The 23,044-nt window shown below is 32.5% G+C and overlaps 1 protein-coding gene across 1 annotated transcript in view; it reads right to left on the bottom strand.

The window, feature by feature from the left end:
* LOC145734316 (homeobox protein B-H1-like) overlaps positions 1–21,804 on the bottom strand; it is a 37,992-nt gene extending 16,188 nt beyond the window's left edge. The window contains exons 1-2 of the mRNA XM_081987615.1: positions 21,324–21,804; positions 1,417–1,636 (exon numbers count right to left, since the gene is read on the bottom strand). Coding sequence (XP_081843741.1) covers positions 1,417–1,636; positions 21,324–21,555 — 452 coding nt within the window. The 5' untranslated portion in view covers positions 21,556–21,804. The remainder of the gene's footprint in view (positions 1–1,416; positions 1,637–21,323) is intronic.
* Between the last annotated feature and the right edge of the window lie 1,240 nt (positions 21,805–23,044).

Raw genomic sequence — 23,044 nt, 5'->3', positions numbered from 1 at the left:
ATACAATAATTCAATATCAATTCAAATAAAGTAATGTACTTTTAATCATTTACCCCCGTTTGCACAGTCCTTTTGTAAGTCGGGCTTAATTTAAGTGTGGGTCAGACTGTGACAGTACAGGTGGAAAAAATCACAATCTAAACCACACTTAACTTAAACTATGCTTAAAGTACGACGGTGCAAATGGCGGTTAGATGTCTTAAATTATCTCATTAGAATACATGATAAGTTTGATAGTAACAATTTCAAGTTTGACAGTTGTTTTTCCTACCAAGGAAAATTTTTATTTAAGCATAAAGTAATTTTCCGGTAAAGTTCCAAAAATGGAAATTTTTCAACTCGAAAATTACCGCTTTTACATCTCTTCTTATTTTAAATGAAACTCCCTGTATACTATTGTGTTTTTGAATAGTCCTATCAATTTTAAATATGTTTGAAAAATTACATTTTTTTTTGGTGGTCATATCTCCTAATCTGAATAAAATTCAAATGTCAATATCTCAAAAATATTTTTTTAAAATAGCACTCATCAAATTTCCTTTAATTCCAAAATTTCTTTTAATACTGGGTCTCAATAAACTTTTATTAAAACGTATATTCTGTAAAACTTTTGTACTAAAAATCTTTTGCTATTTTCGAGACAAATGAAATAACAAACTTTATCGTTGACTCACTCTGTACGAATCAATTATTAAAAACATTTTAGCGAAACGTTTATACAGTCATTACGTTCCGAGCGGTTGATTTTTTTTAGATACTAAATGAGCTTTTGTATACAATCAGCTCACTTTAGACATTCACCAGGCCGGAAGTTCCTTAACGGATTTTTCATAAAACTAAAATACGGCATCCGTTTGAGATTATCCTGATAAACGTTTACCACTTTACACGCTATCGTGATTCAAGTTGGGTTAGTTTACAATTATTAATCTAATTTTAAACAAAAACATCTAAACCTCAGTTAACGTTTTAGTAAAAGGAAACCTGTAATAAGATCAAAATTCAATTCTTAATGCGGTGATTAACATTAATCCGCTTAACCGGTGGGTATGTATAATAATTGTATCATTCCGGGCTCTTATCACTTCCGTGTGTTACGCCTATCATGCAATCTCGACAGATTTCCACTTTTTGTGGGGAAAAAAAACGGGGACAGCCTAAGCGACTCTTATAACAAACTCGATTGCCGTTATATCTTTAATGGCGGTTTAAACAAACTGTAAGTGGCTTAGTTCTAATTAGAATGTCTATCTTAATTACATATCTGCGATAAGGTATTACCCTAATTGGGGAAACATTTATCTATTAGCTAATTGTTGAAGAAACTTGATATATCTACGTCTAATCAATTATTATTTATAATGACAGTGTTAACAATTAATTTACTCTTATTAAGTAATGTAGAGTGATATTTACCTTCTGTTTTGGTACCACGTTTTCACTTGGGTATCTGTAAGACTAAGTTTAGCCGCTAATTCCATCCTATCTTGTACGCTGAGGTATTTCTGCCTTTCGAAACTTTTTTCTAAAGTTTGTAATTGGAGATCGGTGAATGCCGTGCGTGCTTTTCTCTGTTTTTTGCTGATCGCTCCGCTCGGACTTTTTGACGAGTTTATTGAGTCGTCCCCATTCTGACCTGAAACGCACAAAACAATTAGAACTGAAAACAAGCACAAAAATAGGAAATTGGGGAAAAATTCGCCTCCATTTTGAGCGCATACAATTTACTGCCCTAAAATTGAGAGCGTGATTGGCGCCGCTTCCGGTGCCATCCCCCTCTGTTTCCCCCCCCTCTCTTTTAGGGCGACGTAAGCGTCGTCGCTGACGCCGCGACGCGTAAAACAATGGAAGATCAATTTTACACCCTCACAAAACCCACCCTTTTGACTGTCCTTTTGTTTGGCAATGTTTGTGTCCAAATGACGTTATAATAATGTTATTTTTGTTAAATAAAAAATTAAATAATATGAATATTATTTTGTGGTTTACGATCCTCGGTTGTTATGTGTGTTATTGACCAATCACATACTAGAAACTTGAACAACTAAGAGATATGTTCTATATGTTTGTTGAGACGAGTTACTCATTTTATCTTTGGGTCTTCTGTCTCACACAAAAAAGGTTTGTTGGGAAAATGGAATTTCGCACTATTTTCAACTAAGTTGAAAATAACATTAACCTAGTCGTCTCAACACAAAACCACTGACTTAGCCTCGGTCTTGATACCTAAAAACGCTGACGTTTCGGTGGAAAATCTACCACCGTCTTCAGAGAATCTAAAAAAGAAAGAACACAGAAAACAACAACTTAATAAATATTAAACCTGATAATGTTCAATTTGGAACTCCCAGAAAGGTTTTGTCAATGAAATTGACATAAATTTTGACTTTTTGTCATTCCAATAGGAAAGGTTATTTATTGTTGTAGTAAAAGGTGGGTTTTATAATGAAAACAAAATTACAAGAAATTTCAGTTTCGTTTGATATGACCAAGTGTTATCTCCTCCTCTAGAATATTTAACCAAGTTTGGTCAATATTAATAGAGGATGTCGCAACACAGGAGTCATGGTTTAATCAATATATGCATTTTCTTTTATTTTACGTCTTTTTGAAAAATTTTCTTTGTCTATGATACTACACTATCACGTTTCTTGTAGATTCATTTTCATTGTGAGGTTTTGTTCTAGTTAAGTGTGATCTTAATGTGTTTTGAGTTCTAAATATTGTTCTGATGTTATATTTTTTAGCTATTTGTTTGATTTTGTCAGAAATACCTGAAGGCGAACTCTCTAACGAATAGCAAGGAAATTTCTTTGCTATCATAGAAAACCCTTCTCTATCGTAATATATGGTACTCTCTACGTTTCAATTGGTGAAGATCGGCACTCAACGTAGCTATTCGGGTTGTGTAAAATAGAAAGACCAAATGAGGTCTTGCTATGATTTTATCTCTCTTGCGGCTATGAAATTTTGTATTTACCAATCTTTCTTTTCCGTCGTCTTCTAAAATTCAAATGTTTTGTTTTTTAACCTTTATGCCCGTCAGTGTCAACATTGTGTCAATAAGGTTGGGTTGGGGACCATTTGATTGTGTTTGCACCCCCCTTGCATCTATTAGTTATTGTTTTTGAGGTGTAAGCTGTTCATGATGGAATGGTGGTGTTATATATGGGCTATATGGGTTCCATCAACACATCCTAAAGTCCCATCCTACTTTCTTCACAAAATGCATAAAAATTGTTTACAAGCAACTGAAAAATATTAATGGTCCAACAAGAAAATAAGAAACTGAAGAGACAGAACTACAATAAATAAAACCAAGAACAAAAATGGCAACAAGGAATTATTTTAGAATGTAAACTTAAAAATATGATTAATTACTGAAAAAAAGTAGTAAAAACGTAGAATTATTCAAATTATTGTCATTGATACTTGTCATTAACCCTGAATACGACGAAACAAGTAAAAGCCCTAGATTTATTACTAGAAATTAGTCAATGTTTTTAGGACCTATAGGTTCCCGTTTTCTGTTGACGGTGTCAGCCGAATGTGATAGAAAATAGCTTAGAGAGTACCAACAGTTAATAGAAAGAAATTTTCTTTCTTGTCTATTTCTATGCGTTTTCTATTTTCTACATCGTTACGGAGTTCGCCTCCTGGAACGTAAGGAATAAAAAGGTTAGTAAAAGGTAAAATTTGATTTTGATTTCCAGATTGTTTTGGATGTTCTAAATCCCTAAAACATTTATTAATAAATGTTTCAGGATAGTCATTTTCTTTTAGAACATTTTTAATGAACCATTTTTCTTTATTAAATTGTTCATTATTGCAAATAATTTTGGCTCTATCAAATAAACTTTTTACAATACCTTTTTTTACCATTATTGGATTGGATTTGTAGTTTAAATATCTATTTGTGTGGGTTGGTTTTCTGTCTACTTTTGTTTCAAATTTGTTTATGTCTTTTTTGATTAGAATGTCTAAGAATGGAAGTTCAGTTTCTGTTGTAAATTTGATTGTGGGTTCTATGTGAGTTAGAAATTGGTTGAGATGATCATTACCGAATGGATATATTGAGAAAACATCATCAATATATCTCCACCAGACTGTTGGTTTATACTTAAAATGTCATGTTATTTTCTTCGAAATGTTCCATAAAAATATTACTTAATATTGGAGACAATGGAGAACCCATTGCCATTCCAGAATTTTGTTGGTAATAATCATCTCTATATTGGAAGAATGTTGTTTTAACACAAATTGTTAAAAGTTCTAAAATAGTGTTTACGCTTAAGCTTGTACGTTCCCCAAGACTTGAATCATTTTGCAATTTAGATCTAACAATTGAAAGAGTTTTGTCAACTGGGACGTTCGTGAATAAACTTACAACATCAAAACTTACCAGAATATGATTTGGATTAATGTCGATATCTTTAAGTTTTTCAAGAAAGTGAGGAGAGTTTTTTATGTAAGAATCTGTGTTACCTACTAAAGGATTTAAAATGTTTAGCAAGAAACGAGCTAATACTACTCACAATTGGCCTTAATGGCATGTTAATTTTATGAATTTTAGGAACACCATAAAAATGTGGTGTTTTGCTATTAGGTGGCGTAAGATTACGCCTCTCAAGATCAGAAAATTGATCTCGATGTTTTTTTAAAGTAAGTAGTGTAAATTGGCCTTTCAATTTTTTCTGTCGGGTTTTTATTTAGTTTTGTGTAATTGTTTTCATTTAAAAGAGTCATGACTTTGTTGTGGTATGTAATAGAGTCCATTATGACTGTAGCGTTATCTTTGTCTGCTGGAAGTAACAACTAACAAAATAACAACAAACAAAAAATAACAAACTAAAATATGAAATTTGATCAGATTTACAGTTAGCAATTCATCACTTTTTATGTGTTATAATGAGATTTTCACTATCAAGCTAAATCACGGAGGTGACCGTACGCAATTCATAATCGAAATGAAATGGTCGAATTACAAAAGCTTTTCCACGAATCAAATAAAGCAAATTGAACACAATGGCTGAATGCGGTCTTTGAGTCGAGGCTCGTAAGTAAATCTGATAAAGTGGAAAATTGTAAAAAACTACGAAATGATAGCAAACACCGACACTTAACGGCACGCGAAACGCTCATAACGTAATTGCCCCCCATTAATGCGGGGGCGAGGAAACCAGGAGGTTTTGAGTCCTATTACGTTAACGTTTATTGCATCGCCGAATTGCTAATCTCGACCTATTACTTACCCTCTTATAAAGCGGGTAAAAACGCACACGCAATAAGAAACTTACTTTTGGGGGAGAGATTTTAACAAATTAGCTGCGATAAATTTGCTTCTTTTGTCCGAAACACGATTGTGTATTCCATGTTGATTTTCGGACAAAAACAAATGTTTGTCCTACTTGATAAAAAAGTAGTCATGAAGATCTATTTTGGTTCATATTGGCTTGATTTAGAATTACCTGCCTTATAGGATTTGGCATTAGTGTTGAAAGTCAACGCAATCAAAAATGAGCTATAATGACATCAAAATTATTTCCATAGAACTAACCTAACATTTCCTTAATCTACTATTTATAATATAAGATCCTTCCCTTTGCTGTGTATTGAAACGATTCTGGAGCAAAATAAAAAATTGCTTTTTTTTACAAAAAATGGCATTTTTCCAATTTTTGAAAGGTGCTTATTTTGCCTAATTTAAAGTTCTTTGGTATAAACATGCCCTTTGCTGTGCGTTGGAACCTTTATGAAGCAAAATAAAAAATTTCAAAATTGCTCTTTTTGCAAAAATAGCATTTTTTACTTAACTTCTTTATTTGAATTCTTATAAATTTCTCTAAAACGTCATTAGAAAAAGGGTAAAAAATACTACAAAATGAGCCAAAACTGGCCTCTCTAGCTCTTCAGGTTACCAAGATATTGAATTTCAAAAAGTAGTAAAAAAAAGACTTCAAATTTTGGAACCATCCTGAGGCAAAATAAAAAATTGCCAAAATTGCACTTTTTGCAAAAATAGCATTTTCTCAATTTTTGAATAATTGTAACTTCTTTATTTGAACTCTTATAAATTTCTCTAAAACGTCATTAGAAAACAGGTAAAAAATACTATAAAATTAGCCAAAACTGGCCTCTTTAGCTCTTCATGTTACCGAGATATTGAATTTCAAAAAGTAGTAAAAAAAGTCTCCTAATTTTGGACTCCTACAATTGGAACCTTCCTGGAGCAAAATAAAAAATTGCCAAAATTGCACTTTTTGCTAAAATAGCATTTTTTCAATTTTTGAATAATTGTAACTTCTTTATTTGAACTCTTATAAATTTCTCTAAAACGTCATTAGAAAAAGGGTAAAAAATACTACAAAATGAGCCAAAACTGGCCTCTCTAGCTCTTCATGTTACCGAGATATTGAATTTCAAAAAGTAGTAAAAAAAGACTTCTAATTTTGGACTCCTACAATTGGAACCTTCCTGGAGCAAAATAAAAAATTGCCAAAATTGCACTTTTTGCAAAAATAGCATTTTTTCAATTTTTGAATAATTGTAACTTCTTTATTTGAACTCTTATAAATTTCTCTAAAACGTCATTAGAAAAAGGGTAAAAAATACTACAAAATGAGCCAAAACTGGCCTCTCTAGCTCTTCATGTTACCGAGATATTGAATTTCAAAAAGTAGTAAAAAAAGACTTCTAATTTTGGACTCCTACAATTGGAACCTTCCTGGAGCAAAATAAAAAATTGCCAAAATTGCACTTTTTGCAAAAATAGCATTTTTTCAATTTTTGAATAATTGTAACTTCTTTATTTGAACTCTTATAAATTTTTCTAAAACGTCATTAGAAAACAGGTAAAAAATACTATAAAATGAGCCAAAACTGGCCTCTCTAGCTCTTCATGTTACCGAGATATTGAATTTCAAAAAGTAGTAAAAAAGACTCCTAATTTTGGACTCCTACAATTGGACCCGTCCTGGAGCAAAATAAAAAATTGCCAAAATTGCACTTTTTGCAAAAATAGCATTTTTTCAATTTTTGAATAATTGTAACTTCTTTATTTGAACTCTTATAAATTTCTCTAAAACGTCATTAGAAAAAGGGTCAAAAATACTACAAAATGAGCCAAAACTGGCCTCTCTAGCTCTTCATGTTACCGAGATATTGAATTTCAAAAAATAGTAAAAAATATTCCTAATTTTGGACTCCTACAATTGGCCTCCTGGGGCAAAATAAAAAATTGCCAAAATTGCACTTTTTGCAAAAATAGCATTTTTTAAATTTTTGAATAATTGTAACTTCTTTATTTGTACTCTTATAAATTTCTCTAAAACGTCATTAGAAAAAGGGTAAAAAATACTACAAAATGAGCCAAAACTGGCCTCTCTAGCTCTTCATGTTACCGAGATATTGAATTTCAAAAAGTAGTAAAAAAGTCTCCTAATTTTGGACTCCTACAATTGGAACCTTCCTGGAGCAAAATAAAAAATTGCCAAAATTGCACTTTTTGCAAAAATAGCATTTTTTCAATTTTTGAATAATTGTAACTTCTTTATTTGAACTCTTATAAATTTCTCTAAAACGTAATTAGAAAAAGGGTAAAAAATACTACAAAATGAGCCAAAACTGGCCTCTCTAGCTCTTCATGTTACCGAGATATTGAATTTCAAAAAGTAGTAAAAAAAGACTTCTAATTTTGGACTCCTACAATTGGAACCTTCCTGGAGCAAAATAAAAAATTGCCAAAATTGCACTTTTTGCAAAAATAGCATTTTTTAAATTTTTGAATAATTGTAACTTCTTTATTTGAACTCTTATAAATTTCTCAAAAACGTCATTAGAAAAAGGGTAAAAAATGCTACAAAATGAGCCAAAACTGGCCTTTCTAGCTCTTCATGTTACCGAGATATTGAATTTCAAAAAGTAGTAAAAAAGACTCCTAATTTTGGACTCCTACAATTGGAACCCTCCTGGAGCAAAATAAAAAATTGCCAAAATTGCACTTTTTGCAAAAATAGCATTTTTGAACGGTATAAATATGCCCTTTGCTGTATGGAAACCCTAATTTCTCTGTTTTCTACAATTTTTTGGCATTGTCCCTCTAGGAGAATCAATAGGTCTGTTTCCAGAGGCAACTCCTGACTGGTTTCCAACGTGATTATGATGTTTTCTGACTTTGATAATTGATATGATGTTTTTACTTTGGAGATTCTCTGTTGATAATGTTTCCCAATAACCAACACAATTTAAAGCACTTTTTGTAGTGTTATCCTTGTAGTGTTCACGTATTATGGACCAAATTATCAACAGGAAATCAAGGGTAAGAAAAGAGAAACCATTACAAAGCAATGGTGTAGAAGAGGATGAGTGTGTCAGTCACATGACCACACTGTCAAAAAGCCTAATTGATATCTTGTGACTTGTCATTTATAAAGCTTTTTATTTTAATTTTTCATTGCCAAACAAAAAAGGTAACAATTATTTTGGAAGTGGTAACAGTCACCATTAAAATATTATTGAAAAATAGTAATTCCCCAAACAAAATTCCGAACGTTATCAACCAACAAAAACCAAAACTTAAATACCAATTGGCCGTAACATTTATTTAACTGGATGGAACAAGTCGAATGTGAAAGGTGGTGGGCGTAGGTACATCGCAAAATACTTAATTGAAATAAACATTTTGATAAGAGAACATTAAGATAGGCGAATTAAACAGCATTGTATATTCCGTTATTATCTCTGACACAGGTTTAATTTTAAATCGATTTGAGTGGAAGACATGGCCCGTGTTTAGATAAACACCACGTGGGAAGGTAATACGAGCTTGTGGTAGAGTTAAGCTGGACCCACCGGCCCGGTCTAACAGATAACCTGAATTAGAAATCTTGTTTTGGATTATCTTAATTTTGAAGGGTATGATAATTTAGATTATTAACGAGGAAAAAGTTCAGACACTGAACGTAAAATATGAGATGCTTGAAGATTAGAATAGTGCTTTTTGGTACGATAAATGATGTTACCAACACACGAGGTCGATTGAATGTAAATAACCAAAACCAATTTACTGAACAACTATACAAATCAAGTCCTTTTAGAAAATCCACATTTACGGGCACAAAAGCAACTAGATTGATGGGTCGGTTGTCGATTCCACACAAAAGGATTAATTGAACGAAATCCTTATAAAAGCCAAAAGCTTAAGCCTTTTTATTAGGAGTGACGTCTATCCTTATTTCCGGTTAACTAAAGAAGCAAAATCAATTTTACGTGAATAACCAGCACCTTTTTAGTACGTTAATTTGATTCGAATTTTCGATAATTAGTTTTTTTATGATTACAAGATCCAAATCAGTAATAATGATCGGTCCAATCCATCAACATCAATCTGCTCGCGGCCGACGTAAAATCATGGGCAAAACGGTCAACTAACCAATGTTTATTCATCTTAAAAACGATTTGAATATAAGCTCAACTCTAATTGCCTTCGATAATGCAGTGGTAGAAACTAGTTCCCGAACGGCAATTATCACTAAGTTATGTAAAATTAATCATAATATATTAATAACTGTAACTTTTATTAACGCAAAACTGACAAGAACTTAGCGCTACATGTTTTATTCAAGACCAGATAAATTAGGTTTGATTAATATCGCCGCGGCTGGTTTATTTAAATAAGGAAAACCAATTAACTGCGCTTTACAGGATGCAATTAAACCGTCCTTTACAAGTGCGAGGTTAACGTTTAAGATACCCCCATGACATTTTTTTACCCAAAAAAAATAGAGTTCAATCAATGCTGGCGCTTGTATAGAGAAGAAACTTAATTAAGCGCACTTCTAAAAGCTTTCCAGGATGTGATTCTGTTTACTAACGGCCAATCAGTTTGGTTTTATGGGAGCTTTTAGGGAATTTAGCGAATATTTTTACCTAGTCCTAGCATTGTAATGATACAATTTTACTACATTAATGCGATAATAATTTTGGTAGTAAATCAGTTGAAATTGTGGTTTGAAATTTGAGCACCCTGTAACTTGGTTATTTTTGAAAGTTCTATCTTCAAAATTGCGTACAGTTGCGTATATGTATATATTTTGAGGTTAGGAATTTTAAAAAGTTGAAAAACACCAAAAACTACAAACAGAAGAAATAAAAACTTAATTTAGGGTTGTTTAAGTTTATTAATTAGTGTTGTTATTGCGAGATCTTTGTAGAATTTAAGGTTTTTCTTCACCAAACTGGAAAACTTGCAACATTTGGTGGTAAACAAAGGCGGAAAGTTCCAATCAAACTTTGCTTTGAGAACAACAACAACATTCAATTTAAATTATCTGGAAAGAAGATCACTGATAGGTGCATTCAAACGAGTCATTAACAGCCCAATATTAACGTTTCAAGAATTATTCCATAAAATTTGCAAGAAAGGAAAAGTAATGTGTGTATCCTGGGGACTATTAAATCCTAAAGCAGTGTTTTAACTTATAACAGAATTGTTGGTGTTTTAAGAACTTGCTTCTTGGTTTTTTTGATATAGATTGCTTATTTATTTCCTTTTGTAAATTTACCCAGCATTAAATACATATCAATTTGGTTTTGTTGTGTGATTTATTTAACATGTTTTTTCAATTTCAGTTCAATTTATTGTAAGAGCAGGTAATTTTATGATTGTTTATGAAGAAAACTAGACTTCTTAGATAAAAAAGAAACGAGTGTACTTTTTAAAGATTTTATTTGTATATTTCATAATGTGTAAATAATACATTTAAAATAGTAATTTAACCTACTATCTGATGGAAAAGTATTTAACAGTAGCACCATCTGTTTCTAGCCTTATAATTCTGCTAAATAATGGCATTTGATCAAATTTATGTATTAAGTAACTTGTATCTTTCTAATATTACCTGAAACTTATTAGAAATTTGTTTTTTCAGCACTCTGCATATGGATTTTGACAACACCATTATTACCATAGCTTCAAACACCTTTTGTTTAGAGTCTTTTAGAGCAATTGATAATGGGACTTTTTAAATTTGGACCCTTTCAAAGCATGATAAGCAAACTCTAGATTAGGCAAATAAAGGTAACTGAAACATAAGCTATTTGGTATTAGCAGCTTATTAATACCTCTACCAGAGTCCTTTTTATAGTATTAGGTAAATCACCTTGTCAGCTTCTGCTAAATACACCTTTACTCTATATCCATGTTTCTTTGAGAACCACTGGCTTGAATAAACTTGGTTTTTGTAGTGTTCTTGTAAAAACTCTTCTTGGGAGTAAGTAAATATATGGGCTGTTTCATTGTGACAGTGTTTTCTATTAGAAAAGGCATCCTTTTCTGTTCCACAAACTCTAGTTCCTTCAGAATGTTTCACTGGGCCCCTTGATAGTTGTAAAGTGTATTAAGAAGGTGGCATTTTCAAAACTGACTACCGAAACACACACACATTTTAGATTCTGCTAACAATTTCAAGTATGTTTAATTTATGATAACTTATATTTATCTGCAGCGGTTTTCGAGATATTGACGTATAAAAAAAAATGACATTTTGGAGTGTCATAGCTCCTAAGCAGAAGGAGTTAGAGCGAAATGTCTTGCATGTTCCTATCGTGTATGCCAAGATCATATTGCAAAGTTTGACAGGTGTCCATTTTTTTACTCTTATAAATTTTTGACACCTGTCAAAATTTAAAAATGTTACTATAAGATAGATCTCAAGAAGTTTTGCTCTATCTTTATCTGACAAAGAGCTATGACGGTTCAAAGTGTGAAAACGTCATTTTTCAAACGTCAATATCTCGAAAACCGTTACAAAAACCGTTATAAGTTATCATAGAACATACTCAAGTGTTCGTTATCAGAATCTAAAAATATAATAATATACTAACAATATTACTCACTTGGTGATTTCAATACTCGCCTTCGGCTCGTGAAACTTCATCTTTGTGAGTAATAGCTATCATTACATGCTCGTTGTATAATATACTCTTAGTCTTTACATAAACTTTCTTCACTGAAAGTTAATGTAAATTCTATGATAATCTTCATTTCAGGTAAAGTGCCATTTACCTAAACAGTCCTTACATACTAGACACAAAGCCTTGATGATATATAATTTGGTGAAGAAGATTTAAATTTTATCGCTTCTTAATTGGTTTTACATCTAAGAGACAACAATTTTTTTACTTTTATAAATTTTTGACACTTGTCAAAATTTAAAAATGTTACTAGAAGATAGATCTCAAGAAGTTTTGCTCTATCTTTATCTGACAAAGAGCTATCACGGTTCAAAGTGTGAAAACGTCATTTTTCAAACGTCAATATCTGGAAAACCGTTACAGATAGATATAAGCTATCATAGAACATACTTGAAATCGTTATCAGAATCTAAAAATATAATAATATTCCATATCTCGCATGTAATGCAATATTACTTACTTGGTGATTTCAACACTCGCCTTCGGCTCGTGAATCTTCATCTTTGTGAGTAATTGCAATCATTACATGCTCGTTGTATAATATACTATTAGTCTTTACTTAAACTTTCTTCACTGAAAGTTAATGTAAATTCTATGATAATCTTCATTTCAGGTAAAGTGCCATTTACCTAAACGGTCCTTACATACTAGACACAAAGCCTTGATGATATATAATTTGGTGAAGAAGATTTAAATTTTATCGCTTTTTAATTGGTTTTACATCTTAGAGACAACATTCTTCAAGCCTTAGTCAGAGTTTTATGTAAATTTAACCTTTGCGTTTATACTTCGTGGTAATTTATTCATAGTCTTTTACTACTAAAAACAACAAAAACCGTGGTTCTGCTTTCTTTCATTAATTTATCTACATTTAAATGCCCGTAAATGAATTGGCTGGTTAACTGCGAATTTATGTTTAGTGGTTGTAGGTTTGTGGGTTTGTTGACTTCGTTACTTTATGCAGTTTTTTGCCTTCGGAGATTCATAACGAGGCTTCTTTCTCTCGAAAGTCCTTATTAAATAAATTGCCTACCAAGTGTGTATAATAATTACACGGCTCGATTGTCGATGATGTAAAACGAAATCAAAAGTATTCCATTACTCTCATATTCAACTGCGTATATAATTTCATCTGATCTAGTTCAGGGGTTTCACCATAATTTCTTTAATTAATAATGGCATTTCAAACATGAGAGGTTATATAATTTTTAATGAAATCGAATGGGCTATTATAGAAAAATGTGTTGGAAGCCTTCGCACTGGAGAAATTAGATCTGTATAGTCCAATTAGGTTTTTAACAGTCAAGTGACGACTTTCCAAGGCTATAAACAAGAACACAATAAAACGAAGGGAGAAAGGCTGAGGTTACGACCCTAGTCGTAAAGTCGTGCCCAAGTCTAACAAACTTACCCCCCGTTTCAAAGACCAATGCGATTCACGTTTCCGCAGAATAAAACATTCCCTTAGCAGTTTCGGATTCCAGATCTTTTCAGTCGATTCTTTGGCTCTTATGTTGCTTCAAGTCAAGATTGTTTTTTTTTTTTAATATTTACAAACCTCACTAAGTAGATATTACAGCACAACAAATGTGTTAAAAAATAAGAAAAACAATTTCTAGCCTCCTTAGGGCCTGTCCCACAATTTTTTTTTATTTCCTAACTACAAAGACGGATTGAAAATATTATACCCGTATTTTTTTCTTTTCAAAAATATTAAGTCTAAATAGAAAAAAAATGATGATAAAAACTACATTAATCTCATGTTTAAAACGCCCGCCGCCGGTGACGTACTACACTATCAACCAATCAGCGACAAGAAGTGAAACAGTTGGCGTGCAACAGCCAATAAAATCGCCCAGAGTTACGTACGTCACATGCGCGCCAAAACAGATCTTTTAAATTTAACGGACAAATTCAAACTAATGTAGGAACATTTACGACCATAATTTTTTCTTCAAGAATATGAAAAATTAGTTTTTTGATCCTATTCTTTCGATTCCAGTCATTAAAACAAAAATGTATGATATGTGTGATAGGCCCATGTGTCAATTGTTAATTAAAATGTCACTGAAAATTTGTTGAAAAACGTCCTGTATAATTTTCACATACAATTAACCATTTAAAAATGTAATTATATAAATAACGGGCTTTCATTAACTTACATAAATAAATTACGTTTTAAAAATGCCGTGATTAAACCCAAACTCTTCCTTTATTTTTATGTAATGCGACTCGCGTGATGGAACAACAATGCAAAGGAAGTTTAGTTTGCAAGCTAACATGTAAATTGGTATAAATATTTCATGCTTTTTGAGGTTAGTGAGTCCTAATTGTTGCTCAATTATGACAGATAAAAGGTGAGTTGACTTGCAATAGTCAATTAGTAGCTTCATTCACTTAAGGGGGAAAATCAAAAGAGCCGCAGTGGACTGGTGGCTTTTGTGTTGGTCAAGTAACATTTACCAACAGATCCATCAACTGATTTCAACAATGGCGTCATCGATTTTCTATTAGGGCCAAATTACCATTGTTATGTCGTGATTAACACGGAGTCCGTTCGGCGAACACGTGAAAACCCCCAAGCTTGATAAACATCTTAATTCAAACGGTTGTATTATTAAATGCGGACTTTTGAATTCCGAGATCTTTTTCGAGGCAACAAAACGGTCGTACCATTTGTTTAATTCGGCCGATATTCAAATGATCGTGACGATCACGCGAACAAACTGTTAACGAGCACGAGGTCCAATTGCCGTTATCAGGACATTTCCAAATTTATTACCTGGACGTTGGACGTAGTCCTGGAATTATATTTTCTATCGTTCAAACTTGTTTATTCCATTTTCCTACGATTTGATTGAAATGCAAATAATATAGACGGTCTGGCCCCATTTTACGTATGTGGACATTGTTATACAAATGATAAAATTTTCAATCCAACTTTATATTAAGACTATTGAAAATCACCAAAAAGTGATGATCACTCCTAGCAATTACTACAAAATGAATTGACACCTTTATGCACAAAACAATGAGACATATAACTGACACTGGAATTAATTATATGAGATAAAAACTTCACAAACCTATGATTTTTTGAATATTGTGCTTTTGGTTCTGAGAGTAACCCAATTACAGGCTAGAAGTTTGAAGAGATGCTAGAACTTTAGCTAGAGAGACTGGTTTTACTAATGTAAGTGATATTAAAAAATGTTAGTGTCAATAATTACATTATTACATTATACTCCTCTATTAAGAAACATTTCTGGTTTTCATCCATGTAATCTGCAAGAAATGTACTTACTAAAGTAACTGTTTCACAACAATTGACAAGTTTCTGACATGAATCATTAGTACTGATTTCTGCTGGTTTCCTGGGCTTTTTTCAGGGTTCTGACACTTTTAAAATGGTTCTAGAGGCCTCTGGCAATTTAATACAATTTTAGAAAGGCTTAAAACACTTGCAGAACCTTCTGACAATTTTAAGAAGGTTCTCAGTAGCATTTAGAGGTCTCTGACACATTCAAAATCGTTCTAGAAGCCTCTGGTAATTGAAAACATATTCAGGAAGGTTAAAAACACTTCTAGAACCCTCTGGCACTTTTAAAAAGGTTCTCAGTAGCATTTAGAGGTCTCTGACACTTTTAAAATGGTTCTAGAAGCCTCTGGCTATTCAAAACAATTCTAGGATGGTTTAAAACACTTGTAGAATCCTCTGGTGCTTTTAAGAAGGTTCTCAGTAACATTTAGAGGTCTCTGTCACTTTCAAAATGGTTTTAGAAGTCTCAGACAATTTAATACAATTTTAGAAAGGCTTAAAACACTTGCAGAACCTTCTGACAATTTTAAGAAGGTTCTCACTAGCATTTAAAGGTCTCTGACACTTTCAAAATGGTTTTAGAAGTCTCAGACAATTTAAAACAATTTCAGGAAGGTTAAAAACACTTGTAGAACCCTCTGGCACTTGTAAAAAGGTGGTTCTCAGTAGCATTTAGAGGTCTCTGACACTTTTAAAATGGTTCTAGAGGCCTCTGGCTATTCAAAACAATTCTAGGATGGTTTAAAACACTTGTAGAATCCTCTGCTGCTTTTAAGAAGGTTCTCAGTAGCATTTAGAAATCTCTTACACTTTCAAAATGGTTTTAGAAGTCTCAGACAATTTAAAACAATTTCAGGAAGGTTAAAAACACTTGTAGAACCCTCTGGCACTTGTAAAAAGGTGGTTCTCAGTAGCATTTAGAGGTCTCTGAAACTTTTAAAATGGTTCTAGAGGCCTCTGGCTATTCAAAACAATTCTAGGATGGTTTAAAACACTTGTAGAATCCTCTGCTGCTTTTAAGAAGGTTCTCAGTAGCATTTAGAAATCTCTTACACTTTCAAAATGGTTTTAGAAGTCTCAGACAATTTAAAACAATTTCAGGAAGGTTAAAAACACTTGCAGAACCCTCTGGCAATTTTAAGAAGGTTCTCAGTAGCATTTATAGGTCTCTGACACTTACAAAATGGTTTCTAAAAGCCTCTGGTAATTGAAAACGTATTCAGGAAGGTTTAAAACACTTGTAGAACCCTCTGACAATTTTAAGAAGTTTCTCAGTAGCATTTAGAGGTCTCTGACACTTTCAAAATGGTTCTAGAAGCCTCTGGCAGTTTAAAACAATTTTAGGATGGTTTAAAACACTTACAAAACCCTCTGACAATTTTAAGAAGCTTCTCAGTAGCATTTAGAGGTCTCTGACACGTTCAAAATAGTTTTAGAGGCTTCTGAAAATTTAAAACAGTTTTGGGAAGGTTAAGACACTCTGGTACAACGAAAAGTAGGTACTATTTATTGATAAGGTTCCAGCATTGCATAGTTACATTTTGAAAAAAATAAAATAAATTTTGAAAAGCTTGAACTAGCTAACAAAAATGTTTTATACTATTCACATCCACAAGTCTGAAAAACCTATAAAATGTACGTAAAACTTGTTGAAAAGTCCCTAAAAATCCAATATTTTTCACTTGTTAAGTATTTAAGCCACTTATCCGTGAGAAGTATTTATTATAACAAAAAAACATGTCAAAAAACAGAATCTTCTGACAAGCGGAGAGCAGCTACCCCATCACTCGACAACATGTAACGTATTTAGGAGCTTAGCGTTATCGCATTAAAACATCAAAAGGTCTGACAATCGGGGCGGAAAGAGGACCACAATAAGTGAGAAATCATTTTTAAAAACCGGTAGTTGTTAGGAAGATATTTTACCACCGCCTTTCTTAAGGGGTGCTGCTACTCATTTAGACGTCAGCTATTTTGATAGGATTAAATCGAGAGACCCAGCACCTTTTCCGTTCATCTGAAAAGTGGTTTTATATAATCTGCTTAACAGATTTAACTTTGTTGACTCTGAAAGTCAGTTTTTCTGTCGATAATATAACAGGGTTGGTTTCAAGATTATTTCAGTAAATTAGCTGTAACGTAGCAGAAACTAAGTCCGGTTCTGTGCAAGTACACCGGTTATGGCAAAACAACGTGTGCATGCAAAGAGCCCCAATTAAAATACTTTGCTCTTGACTGATATTAAGTAGGAGCTCTTTAATATATCCATTTAGCACTTCTTGTTAATATTAAAATAAGTAAAATGCCACTTCAAAGCCGGGTATTAAACGCGATAAAAAACAATTTACGGTCGGTAATTTTAATAAGATCGATTTGCATTAAAAGTCACTCGGTACCAATTTAAACGGAAAAAGTACCGGCCTTTCGGTGCTTCATAAGGAAATAGTAATAACGAGGAGCTTTATAGTGATATCCGTTGAAATTTTCATTGCCTTATTAAACCTTGTAATTTATGTGTAACTGTGACAAAACACTTGAGTAAGCAAAAATTTGGATACTAATTAGTTTCACACTTTATAATCACCTTCAGAACTAGAACAAAATACGTTTTAGTAGAAGGTTTAGAACAATGTATCGTTAAGTGATAAAAAAAAGCTGACATGTTTTCTTTAATTAACAATTTCCCTCATTTTTGGTATAAATACAAATTTAATTGAATAAACAAAAACGCCAGACATCCTCGTTTACCAAATCCAACTCATCACCGTTATATAAATAATTAATAACGTATCGGTAGATTAACGTTTAAAGGCAACATTGATATTAAAAATTAATAAAGTCACAAAAAAAGTACGCAATTAAGGAAAGAGTTAACGAGCGGTTTGAACAATCTCATTACTTACACAAGATGTGGATAATCACACTAATGGGGAATGCAGTTTTTCTTTTGCGAAACACCCGGTTAATTGATGACTTAGTTTTGTCTGTTAAATCATATTTTTATAGAACTATTTTTTAGGTTCACACCTTTTCAGGTGTAATTACCGCTTAAGGAAGTGATTTGCCATTCCAATTAGTTGATTATTAATTGGAAGTAATTAGGACGTAATTGGTGTGGTTGAGCATTTATGCTTGAGGAAAGAAAACCGTTGCAAACCTCATATTTTCAACCCAAAGCATTGAATCAAATTTCTATATTCGGAGCAAAAATCACAATCAAATTATAAGTGAAAACATTGTTGACAGCTGTCCACTTCACACCACTTAAACAATCTTAATAATGAAAGCCAAACAGAAAGTTAAATATTAACCCAAGCAATCGTTTTGAAAAGGGCCGGAAACGTCGACAAACAAACGGGCGTTGCATGTCAATAAACGAAAAACCAAACAGACCACAAATCAAAGGGTTATCATTTATTCAGCATTCGATTAAGGCCGGTTCACAATAATCCAGATCAACATATGAGCAAAAGACTACAATTAGGTGGGTAAATATTTTATTCGGTTTATAATGGAATGTCATATCACGCGATTGGTTAACCTTAAACGCGAGCATGGATTCCATGTTTAATTGAAATGCTTTCGGAAACTTTTCTGATATCTTGGTAAAATAGGCATAAATTATTGTATTATAAGGTCAGCATTTAATATTAATGATCATTGGGTAAATAGACAATTGGTTCTATGCTTTTAAAATTCCATGAACTGAATAAATAAGCTTTTAGTTGTAAAATATGATTTTTTTACACTTTCCAGTAAAATTGCAGTTATTCAAGGTCTAGTTTAATTAATCTGGAAGTTTTTTAATTCATAACGACTAATAATTACAAATTAAAGAAATTGTTGACAATTATTTCCATTGATTTCAATTTTTTTAATCAAATTACTCTTTACAAACATAAATAATTTTGTACATTATTTTAGATTTAATTTAATTTCGTTAGTTTTAAGAGTTTTCAGATATTTAAATTTTTATAGCAACGTATAGGCTTTTGGTATGTTTTAAAAAAAAGATTGTGTTGAAAACACTGTGTGGTGTCTCAAAGCAGCAATTTGAACACCCTGTATCTCGTAAAGACAGGGTTGGCAAACCTGGGATTATACAGGTTTCCAAATTAAATTATCTGTCTCCGTTTTCTGGAAAATTGGAAAAACGGCGGATACTTCAATTTTTTGAATCAAATTACTCTTTACACGTTGAAAACTATATTAATGTAGTTTCACTTTTTGTTAGTTCCGTTTTTTGAATTTTGGGAAAAAGTCGAATATTATGGTCCAAACAGTAGGCAGATTCAAAAAAATTTTAAAAAAGTTCAATGTGTTTTCAAAATGACGGAGATACGGCAAATTTGTATGCAATTTCCAAAAAAAAGTAAAACAAGTAAAATATCTCGAAAACGGTTAAAGTTAAAATTTTTAGATTGACTTTTTGCACCCAGTGGACTAGATTTGTACCCACTTAGAACTGGGTAAACGCGGTCACAACTGGCAAAGCATTACTTTCAAATTTAACTGTTTTTCAATTGATTTTTGGACACCCTGTATATGTTCAGTATGGTTGCGGTTATAGTACGAGGTGAAAGAGCAGTTCAAGACAAACATTCTGAGTTTTTTTACAGGTTCTGAAATCCTAAAAATGCCAAAAATACGAAATTTTCAAAATGTTGATGCAGTTTTCAAAAAAAAGTCAAATATCTCGGAAATGGTTAGAATTACGGAAATTTTGTAAGAGACCATGTATGTAACTGTTCATTCATTTTGTTTTTTGAACACCCTGTATATGTGTAATTAATTGTCTTGAGGTAAAATAGCAGTTCAAGACAACGTTTTCAACATTTTTATGTAATTTCACAAAAAAAAGTAAAAAAGTCGAATCTCCCTCCATCTTTTCTCTTTCCTTTACTTTCTTGTCTTTGTACTAATTTTTTTCTATTTTAGCTTGTTTATTCTCCTTTTCTTACTTTGTTTTGTTGTTGCTTTAATTTGTTCTTCCTACTTTTCCAATTTTAATTGTTGTGTTTACAACAATACTGAATAACTTTTCAACCGTTTGTCGTAGAAAGTTGAGCTTCAGTCTTGTCAACAGATGGCGTGTTTCACAAAAACTATTTTACGGTCTAATTCAAAAAAATTGAGGTTATTTAGGTTACTAAATATTCCTAAATTTCAAGAACATTCTATAATAGTAATTTCAAAGACAAAATTATTGAATTTCCTAACACAGATAACGAAAAAATTAATGAAGCACACAAAAATCTGGAATGTAAATAACAAAACCTAAAAAAAAAACAAGTTAAAACACTTGATATGGTATTCAAAGAATGAGAAGTCCACAAACAGAAAACGTTTAATAAAGTTTCATAAATGCCATCAATAAGTAAAATAGGAAATACAATTTGAGAAATGCGACCAGGTACTAAACAGTATTTATGAAAAAGCTTAATACCGTTAACTAGGAATGATGCATTACATTGCATACATAATTTAGGTCGGTTTTAAGTGGTCATTAGTGTGTGGTTTTAGGTTTTGCTTCGTTAAGGCTTTAAAGGTTATGTTTTTAGTGCTTTTTTGTATAAAAAGATGTACTTAAAGTGTCTGAAAGGGTAAAACTGTGCAACATATAATGAAACGTTAATAGTGACAAGCAAGAAGCAAACGTCATGTCTATATTTGATTTTTACATCTTATTTTTCTTTGATTTTCTGTATATAAGCATTTTTTTCAGAATTGATGTAACAGGAATGACGTTATTGTAAGGTTGGTTTTTAAAAGACACACCTTAGTTTCGTTACTTTTCCCATAAGAAAACTGTACAAAACTTGTAAATTAGTTCTTTTTTTGAATTTCACTTTATACCGAACTTATTGTAATATCAAATTAACTACCATATTTTAAGTTTGAAAGAATAATTTGGTAAGGTAGTTTTTACAAAAAAAACGTTTTTTGCATGGTCTTTGATGGTGATGATTGTCATAATTTGTGAGTTTACGACTCCCAACTTTCTGGATTGAACAACCACTTAAGTACTTACCATTAGAACATACACTGGACGTATCTGGATGTCCGGAACTATCAGTGTCGCTGTCGTGTACTGGATTAGAATGAAGAGACAAATCTCTTGGTCCTGGACTGGGCGATCGTCCACTTGTCCTCATCAGATCAACAGCCCCATCAGAAGGTCCATTGAGGATGTCAGTGATCATGAACCGAGACCTGGTAGCTGCTGTCTGCGGCATTGCCCTGGGTTCGTCTTGCACGGTCATGCCAGACACCGTACCCGACCCGTTGTCTCCGACACCCAACACTTTGGCTGTCCTGTCCGCGTACCGTAAATGTCCGTTTTTTTGGCACTGGACAATTTTTTACAATGTTCAGTCACTGCACTATATGAAGACGCGCACCGTCCTAAACTAGTTTGATGATGATCGGCAAGTTCAGGTCCGAAACGTTCCTTCACCCCTGTTCACAGTACTTCGCTTAAGGTGTTTTACGAAACACTAACCTGAAAGCGATGTTCGGTGGGACTAACTGGCAGTAAATCAGCCATGTTGTCTTCCCCCCTCAAGGGACTGCCGCCACAGTTTCACTTCGGCCAATCGCAGCTTCGCACCAGTAATTTGACGTCCAATAGATTTGCTGAGGCGTCCCGTCTCGCTTTCTTGTATTTATTTTATGGGCAGGACTTGGGAAGAGATTTTATTAGATTGAGTATTTAGGAAAACAGTTTTATGCTCTAAAGTACTTCTATTGGTTATGTAATAAAGCCATACAGCCCGGGGAGAAGTAAGCTGTGATATTAGTTCTGTTCTATTAGTTTTGCATTGTGCTCCGGATAATGTCTTCTTTTCTTGTTTTTTCGTCGAGTTTGGGATTGTGTCACTTTAGTACACTCTTTTATGGTTTTTTGGTTCAATTACTTTTCCTAATGATTGTTTGTCGCTACTTCCACTTTTGAAACATTTCACCTAAATTCAACTTTTAGATTTACTCTTCTTTCTATTTACAAATTTATATACTCTAGTAATGGTAATAGTTGGCCATCACGTTCTCCAGATCTTGCTCCAGTAGAGAATTATTTATGAACACACTTAGAAATCTTGAAAGAAGGCTTACTGAATAATTTTAAAAGCTAAGCTCATTTTAAAGAAGCATAATAAAAGCACAGCACACAAAAGAAGAGCAAAAGAATGTGTGGAAATTATTGAGCTGGTTAGTTATCCAAAAAAGTTGATAGAAGACTGAGTGATTGATTTCAAAAGTAAAAAATTAAAAAGAATTAAGTTATATCAGCGTTAGAAAAGAAGAAATGATTGATTTAATAGCCTAGAAGTTTTCAAAGAATTGCAACATAAATTAGAGAAGAATTAGATTTCCTCGACATGAGAAAAAAAAGCGGAAGAATGTGTAGAAATGACTGATCTGGTTAATTGTCCAGAAATTTAAAAAGAAAGTGACTGATCGGTTGCAAAAAGCCAACATTATTAAAGAAGAATTACATTTTCCCAGCATTATCAAAGAAAAGCAGAAGAATGTGTTAAGATGGTTGAGCTAGCTAATTGTCCAGAAATTGTAAAACAAGCTGACTGATCTATTGCAAAAGTCAACGTATAGTAAAGAAGATTTAAATTTTCTCAGCATTAGAAAAGAAGAGCGGAAATATGCGTTGAAATTACTGAGCTGGCTAATTGCCCAGGACTTTGAAAAGAAAGCGACTGATCGGTTGCAAAAACCAACATAAATAATTTTCATAAT

This window comes from Ips typographus, linkage group LG9 (assembly GCF_016097725.1).
Source record: "Ips typographus isolate SLU linkage group LG9, UJ_Ityp_2.0, whole genome shotgun sequence".
Lineage (NCBI taxonomy): Eukaryota > Metazoa > Arthropoda > Insecta > Coleoptera > Curculionidae > Ips > Ips typographus.
The sequence above is the reverse complement of the archived record's forward strand: the minus strand, read 5'-3'. Positions and strand labels throughout refer to the sequence as shown.